This window comes from Scatophagus argus, chromosome 5, assembly GCF_020382885.2.
Source record: "Scatophagus argus isolate fScaArg1 chromosome 5, fScaArg1.pri, whole genome shotgun sequence".
Lineage (NCBI taxonomy): Eukaryota > Metazoa > Chordata > Actinopteri > Scatophagidae > Scatophagus > Scatophagus argus.
Window position 1 is genome coordinate 13,638,518 of NC_058497.1, and position 7,192 is coordinate 13,645,709.

General features: G+C 42.7%; 1 protein-coding gene across 1 annotated transcript; it reads left to right on the forward strand.

Moving 5' to 3' along the window:
* Window positions 1-2,107: 2,107 nt before the first annotated feature.
* Window positions 2,108-7,051, forward strand: aipl1 (aryl hydrocarbon receptor interacting protein-like 1). Its single transcript, XM_046388633.1, has 6 exons — window positions 2,108-2,364; window positions 3,716-3,895; window positions 5,344-5,532; window positions 5,645-5,821; window positions 5,912-6,053; window positions 6,314-7,051. Exons 1-6 carry the CDS (start codon window positions 2,260-2,262, stop codon window positions 6,511-6,513), a joined length of 993 nt encoding a protein of 330 aa, XP_046244589.1. The 5' UTR covers window positions 2,108-2,259; the 3' UTR covers window positions 6,514-7,051.
* The last annotated feature ends 141 nt before the right edge of the window (window positions 7,052-7,192 follow it).

Below are 7,192 nucleotides of genomic sequence, written 5' to 3' on the forward strand. Positions count from 1 at the left end.
GTGCATGCAGTTCAGCAAACAGGCACATTCAATTTCCCACGCTACAGTGTACATACAGCAAACACGAATGATTGTATACACACACACACACACACACATAGGCAGAGCAGTGGAGAAAGGTGTGGGTGGTGTGACGCAAGCGAAATGAGTCACTCTGACACAAAGCCTGAGTAACAACACACACCGTCGGAGCTGCAGTGATTAGTCAATTAACATATTAGATGAGAAAATTACTTACCAGCTGTTCTGATAATTGATTAATAGTCAAGTCAGTTGTTTTCTTTGTCTCTCATGATAGTAAATGAAGAGTCTTTGGTTTTTGGGCTGCTGGTCGGAGAAATGTGAAGAGCTCACTTTGGAATCTGGGAAACTGTAACGGGCATTTTTCACAACTTTTTGAAATGTTATAAATGAGTAATTGTGAAAATTCAGATTAATTAGTGATGAAAATAATCCTAATCATTTGTGATAGACTTACCTGTCCAGCATGTTGGATGGATTGCTGTTCTCCCTCCCTCCCTCCCTCCCTCACTGGCAGGAAAAATTATCAGAGTTGAAGACCCTGACACAACTTTAAATCACCAAACCAAGATCTCTATTCAGCACCTCTTTTTAACCTACAGATATGATCATGTTGTAAAAGGATGTAACTATAGCAACACAAAACCTGTCATCCGAGAGAAGCTCCCCACCATATGTCCAGTGTTTCCAGAGAATAGGATGGGGGTGCATACTGTCATTGATATTGTAATAAAATAATACTCCACCAAATCTGCAGGGTCACAGTTTCCATGTTCATGCGTCAAAGAGTGCAGTCAAATTAAGTGTATTTTACATATCTTCCTCTTTTCCTCTTTTCCTCCCTTATAAGGACTTGTATATAGCTGTATATTATACTGTGTTTACTGTACTGTAAATTATTAATTTGTTAATATGATTTATTACCTCTATATTTTTTTTGTAACTATTTTTGCACACTTTTTGCTTTTTGCACTCTGTTTCTGTTCTTGTGAGCTGCCACGACAGGTAAATTTCCTCACTGCAGGATCAGTAAAGCTCATCTTATCTTATCTTATCTTATAAATGTCTCAAAGGGCTTTAGAAAGGCCCAGTGAGATTAAAAACAGGCAGTGCCAAACTCGTGTTGCACTGCCGACCTCATCCACAAGAGAGCGTACAGTCTGTTCATTGGCTCTGCTTGGAGAGCTGCCACGTACATACCAAACTGTTGCCCAATCCTGTTTGTCACATCAGTGGGAAAAAAAAGGCAAACTTGATAGTGTGTTGCAGCACTTTCCGATGATATAGAGGTCTTATTTGAATAGAGAGAAGGTATCTCACCTTTGCCTGATAATTCATGATGAAACACCTATTCCTCCATGGAGCTCCACAGAGGAAATACAAAGCTGTAAAGTTATACAATTGTGAGCACTACACTGCCAAGGTGCAGTTATGGGGTTTTCTGTGTGTGCAATTAGTAGTGAATAAGGCTTTGACACTGAATAACGTTTCAGAATAATTGCCTTCTCAAAGCTACTTGCATACACTTCAACAGCCTTGGATTACTAACACACACACGCGCACACACACACACACTTCCCAGATGGGAGACAGATGTTTAATATACAAGGTCAAGGAGTCCATACTGTAATTGTCTGCTTCACCATTTCTCAGTATTCTCTGCGTTGTTCAGATCACCACATCCACATAAATCCAGGAAATTTCCTCTGGAATGGAAACCACGTCCTACTCTTACAGACCTGTTTGTGTTTGTTTTATTTCTTTCTCCTACTTTCTCTCTCTCTATGTCTCTCTCTCGCTCTATCACAAACACGCACACACACTTTTATCTGGTCTCATGGTAAATTCAGCAATGTCGGATTCGTGACCCACGCAGACGGTGATATGTGCGTCTAAAAAAGCAAAAACAAACATAAGTCACTCCTTCAAAAACACTGAATCAAGTTCACGTTTCTTTTATTTCGACTCTCTGTTTCTCCTCCTTTCTGGATGCTTCCGGGGTCGGACAGTATTCAGAGAAAGTGCTGGTGAGGACTGTTATGCAACCTGACAGCAACATGATGAAACATAAGGGGAGAAGAAGTTTCTAATCTCATTATCCCTACCTAATCTAATCCACCGGGAACAACACCTCCAAGACATCCACACCTTTTTACACATGTTGTGCTCCACACATCATATACACAGACTTACCCATATGATATCGATGCATGCGTGGTAATATAATAAAGAAAAAAGATGTCGGACATGCAGGATACGCTGTTGCTGGGCTCAGAGGGAATCAAGAAAACCATCCTGCATGGAGGGACCGGAGACATCCCAAAACTCTCCACCGGGGCAAAGGTAGCATCAGCCTTCAGTGATTTATTTACACTTTCTGATGAATCTAGAGCCTCACTGATACACACCTAATGTGTTTTCACTTTCACTATGTAGTGTTAGTCGACAGCTATTTCACAATACAGCCCATTTATTTATTTAGATAAATAGCAGCCCTGTTTGGGATGATTTAGAATATATCTCACAACGCTGGTTTAATTAGAGGTACTAATAGAGTTTGACAGGTGCACATGATGATTACACTGTGTACAGCACAGACAGGGCAGTCTTTTTAGGTGATAGAACAGCTGCAAAACTTCAGAAAATCTGCCTTTAAATGACAGATCTGCTATTTTTAGAATAGATTATCTAATAAAGGGTCAATTCAGCTGTGTTTGTTTTCTGTCCTTGAGCAGTTTTGTTATTGGTCTGTTGAAAAGCGTGCCTGTGACATATTCTGCAAAGGTTTGAAAGGCTTGTTGTTCCGTCTTCTTGGGACTCCTTGCATGAGATTTATTGATTTCATTTTCCTGACCACTTGAACAGGTTTTAAGGTGTTCTGACTGACCAGGATGGGTGATGAGAGGCACAATCAGGGTGTTGCAGTTCCAAAGCACAGCCAGCAGAGGGTGATAGAGGACATATATCACTCAATGCCCCTTTAATGAGAACAATATTTTCAGAGCTATCAGCACACTTTGACCCATCTGTATCAGGTTTGACAAAAACAGTCTGCCCTGAGGAATGCTGTCATGCAACATGTGTGATTATTTTTTTAAAGAAAGCCTCTCTGACGTATTAATGCTTTTGAAATATTAGACCATTCTTGAATTTGAAAAATCATCTCATATTTCTTGAAAATCTTGTCTTTACTGGTCCTGAAGGTTACCTAATAGTGTCTGACATCACCCAGGGTTCATAAAGTCGCTCTTGACTTGTACTGGTACTGTATGTGAGAGCACTGTTATCATGAATTATGGAAGAGGTTCATGAAAAAGCAGCTCCACGGTGTGCCAGCAGTTCTGTTAAATGGCTTCTGTGGGCCTTATTCAACCATGGAACCCCAAAATGCCCGTCCTTCCTCCTGTCTGTCTTCTCTGTTGAATAAGTGAGCCGTGTGAAGTATGTGACGTTACATTTTTTCTTATCTTGTTTACTCCGCTATTTCAACAAAACAAGTTAGCTTTGGCTGACAGCAAGTTTCGACTTGAGACAACACTCTGGCCTTTAGAACAATCATGTCACTTTTACTGCCCCATATTACCTGAAAGAGTTATTAGCTATTTTCAAAGCTGACGAAAGTCTTATGAGGAGTTTTTAACAAGCAATCTTCATGTGGTTCCTCTGTCAATATGGTTCTCTTTCTTTACTCCAGGTAACGTTCCACTTCCGCACCCAGTTGTGTGATGATGAACGTACTGTGATAGATGACAGCAAAGCGGTGGGGACGCCCATGGAGGTAGTGATTGGCAACATGTTTAAATTGGACATCTGGGAGACCCTGTTGGCCTCCATGAGGATCGGTGAGGTGGCTGAATTCTGGTGCGACACCACTGTGAGTGCTTAAAAAACTTTTTGTGTGTGTGCCAGCTGCTTCGTGTTACCTTGTTTTGTTTTTCAGCACGGTGCATCAGACTCTCTTCTGAGAAGTTTGACTGTTCACTTCATACAGAATGACTTCACGCTGCAGATGTGGAAATCAGAGACTGTGCTTGCAGTAGCAAGCAAAACAGCTCATCACAAAACAGCACAATAAGGTGTTATGTTCTCCAGAATTTATCACTCCTTCTTTGACATCTCTCCTGTTTATAAAACAGAGACAGCTATCACAGGCGTAACCAGACACCGTGAGAAAATGTATCCGTATGTATATAAATACATATGTTACACGACAAACATACTTCCACTGTAATCGTGTTAATTTGTCTGGTCTGTGTTCCTGTGTGTGTGTGTGTGTGCGAGTGTAGGAGACAGATGGGTCGAGGCATACTGTCATTAATCTGCGGCAGCCTCACTTTTTCCTAATCGGCTCTGATTCCTGCTGAGTCAGCACTACCGATTCCCCTCTACTCTGATTAGATCTGAAGGGGCTTAGAGCATTTATTCACTCCCCTGAACAGCACCGCACACTCCGCTTCACGCGCGCTGCAGTGTCGCTCCCATTCAGTGGAGGGAGAGGTTGGCGTGTCAAACGAGGAGGAAATTATGTGAAACTCATTTAAGCTTAAATAACAATAAATTTTTGATCAGTTTAATGTAAAATGAATCTGATTTGGCGTGCAGGGTAAGAGTAAGTACGGTATGAAGAGCATGATTTATATCACCATGGTTCTCTTTACCAAGCAAGTCTATGCATGAGACAGATTCAAACCAACAGATTAGCTTCAGAGGTAAGCAGCCACACACTGTGAGACTTGCTTGACTGCTGAGAGAGAACAGTCAGTCTTCAGTGAACACAGTAACAGGGTGGGTCCATTAAGGGCAAAGTGAATAAAAAGGTGCTGGGTACACATGATATGTTCTGCACGTCTGTCCGCTCTGCAGGAAGGATCCCTCCTCTGTTGCTTCTTCCATCTTTCCCCCATTGAAGGAGTTCGCTTAGGGATTATATGAATAGAGACTGTCATACACTGCACAGCCCGTTAGACCTCTTCAAGTGAATTTGTGAGTTGGGATACTGGACCACATAAATGTTCATATCAGGTTTGAGATGCGATTTTTAATTAGTGAGCTTAAAAGTGAAAACAGGCTGTAATGATGACATGAAGAGATAAAATGCAGAAGCTGCTTTAATGAGTAATGGAAGATTTGAAAATGTGAGCTGAGGCTTTAGAATTTATAATCTGCTTTTGCTCTTTTTCTTAAGAGGCTCAAACACCAAACCCTCAGTCACCTTTAGTCTACACTGCAGGTTATCGACAGGGAAAGAACCTTACTTTTTCTTCCTTCTCTTTTCGCAATTTAAACATTAACTGTTGTGAGTCTCTCCTCTCTCGTCTTCAGCACACTGGTGTTTATCCGCTTGTGTCCAAGAGCATGAGGCGCATCGCAGAGGGCAAAGACCCAGTCGACTGGCACATCCACACATGTGGTATGGCCAACATGTTTGCCTACCACAGCCTTGGCTACGACGACCTGGATGAGCTGATGAAGGAACCAAAACCCCTCTACTTTGTCCTGGAGCTGCTCAGGGTGAGAGAGAATAGAGACAACCACACTGATGTGTGCGGGACCTTGGGGGAATCTGAAAAACAATCTCCCATTTGTGTCTGTGTGTGTGTGTGTGTGTGTGTGTGAGAGACAGGTGCAGCAGCCCAATGAGTACAACAGAGAGACGTGGGCTATGAGTGATGCGGAGAGGCTGAAGGCTGTCCCTGTGCTGCACGGCCAGGGGAACAAGCTCTACAAACAGGGACAGTACGAAAAGGCCACGCAAAAGTACAAGGAGGCCATCATCTGCATCAAGAACGTTCAGACGAAGGTGACTACGTCAGGCAAGTCGGCCAAAGTAGAATTTCATTTGCTTCTACAAAACAGTACAGGCATGAGTGTGATGTACTTTGCCTTTCAGGAGAAAGCATGGGAGGTCCCATGGCTGAAGCTGGAGAAGATGGCCAACACCTTAACGCTCAATTACTGCCAATGTCTACTGCGCATGGAGGAGTACTACGAGGTCATTGAACACACCAGCGACATTATCAACCAGCACCCAGGTTTGGCACTGAGAGAGAGAGACTGACAGGATGTGTGTGACTCCAGTATGACAGAGTAAAGGGTTGTGTAGACATTTTAAAGCAGAAGAGGTTTTCTTTGCTAAACAGATTAACATATTCCAGCCAGTGTAAGTGTGAAAGTCTGCCGTGCTGTGTAAGGTGTGAAGGTTGGAAAAGACACACTCCTGTCTTACTACAGAGCTGCAGATGTCCCTCACACAGCAGGCCGCTCTCAGACATGTTTGTATTACGTCTTCCAGGTGTAGTGAAGGCTTTCTACCTGCGAGGCAAGGCCCATATGGAAGTGTGGAATGAGGCAGAGGCCCGGCAGGACTTCAGCAGAGTGCTGGACCTGGACCCCGGGATGAAGAAGGCTGTCAAGAAGGAGCTGGCTGTGCTTAACATGCGTATGGAAGAGAAGAACCAGGAGGACAAGAACAAGTACAAGGGCATGTTTTGACCAGGGGAGACTGCAGCAGAGGGCAGAGAATCAGAGGAGTGATGTGCTGAAGGAGAGCGAAGTTGTTTTATCACAAATCTCCACCACATCCAGCTCCCTGCACTGACTTTGACTTGGGTGAAAGTGAAAGTCTAATTAAAATAATCCCGCTTGATTAGATCAGGACCTTATTTAAACCACTCCCATATGGTCTGTCTTTCTTTTCATTCCAAACACAACTGATAACTGAGTTGATATAGATAGATAGATAACTAAACTGCTTTTACTACTGTCCTAATGCTGTTCTGATCCAAACATCCCTGAATGATTGCAACTAATAAATTGTTGTTGATTAAATGTGTCCCACCAGATTTTATGTGAGCAAGTAGCATCGTTGCATTTGTTTAAAAAATATCGACCTTTGCTATTTTCCCTCAGCAATGACAAAGAAGTGGTGGCTAAGTCGTCTCTAAAGTTGTGTGAAATAAAATTAAAAGCGAGTCCTTTCTCCTGTCTTGTAAGCACGTCGCTCTTCCACAAGGGGGAGCTCTAACTACAATTATTTTTTTTTGCTGAGGAAAGCAGCGTTCTCCTTTGCCTCAAGAGTCCTGGGGCTCGTAAAATAAACGATCTGGATTGTAGCTACGGCTGATTTCCTTCCCGCATCTTATGACATCTTACTGCAGAGTGTGTGTCACAA

Excerpts from the sequence above, each read along its gene's own strand:
- aipl1 (XM_046388633.1), top strand. The coding sequence starts at position 2,260 with ATGTCGGACATGCAGGATACGCTGTTGCTGGGCTCAGAGGGAATCAAG. Across the intron at positions 5,533-5,644 it reads TTGTCCTGGAGCTGCTCAGG|GTGCAGCAGCCCAATGAGTA; the intron begins GTGAGAGAGAAT and ends TGTGAGAGACAG. Across the intron at positions 6,054-6,313 it reads CATTATCAACCAGCACCCAG|GTGTAGTGAAGGCTTTCTAC; the intron begins GTTTGGCACTGA and ends TACGTCTTCCAG.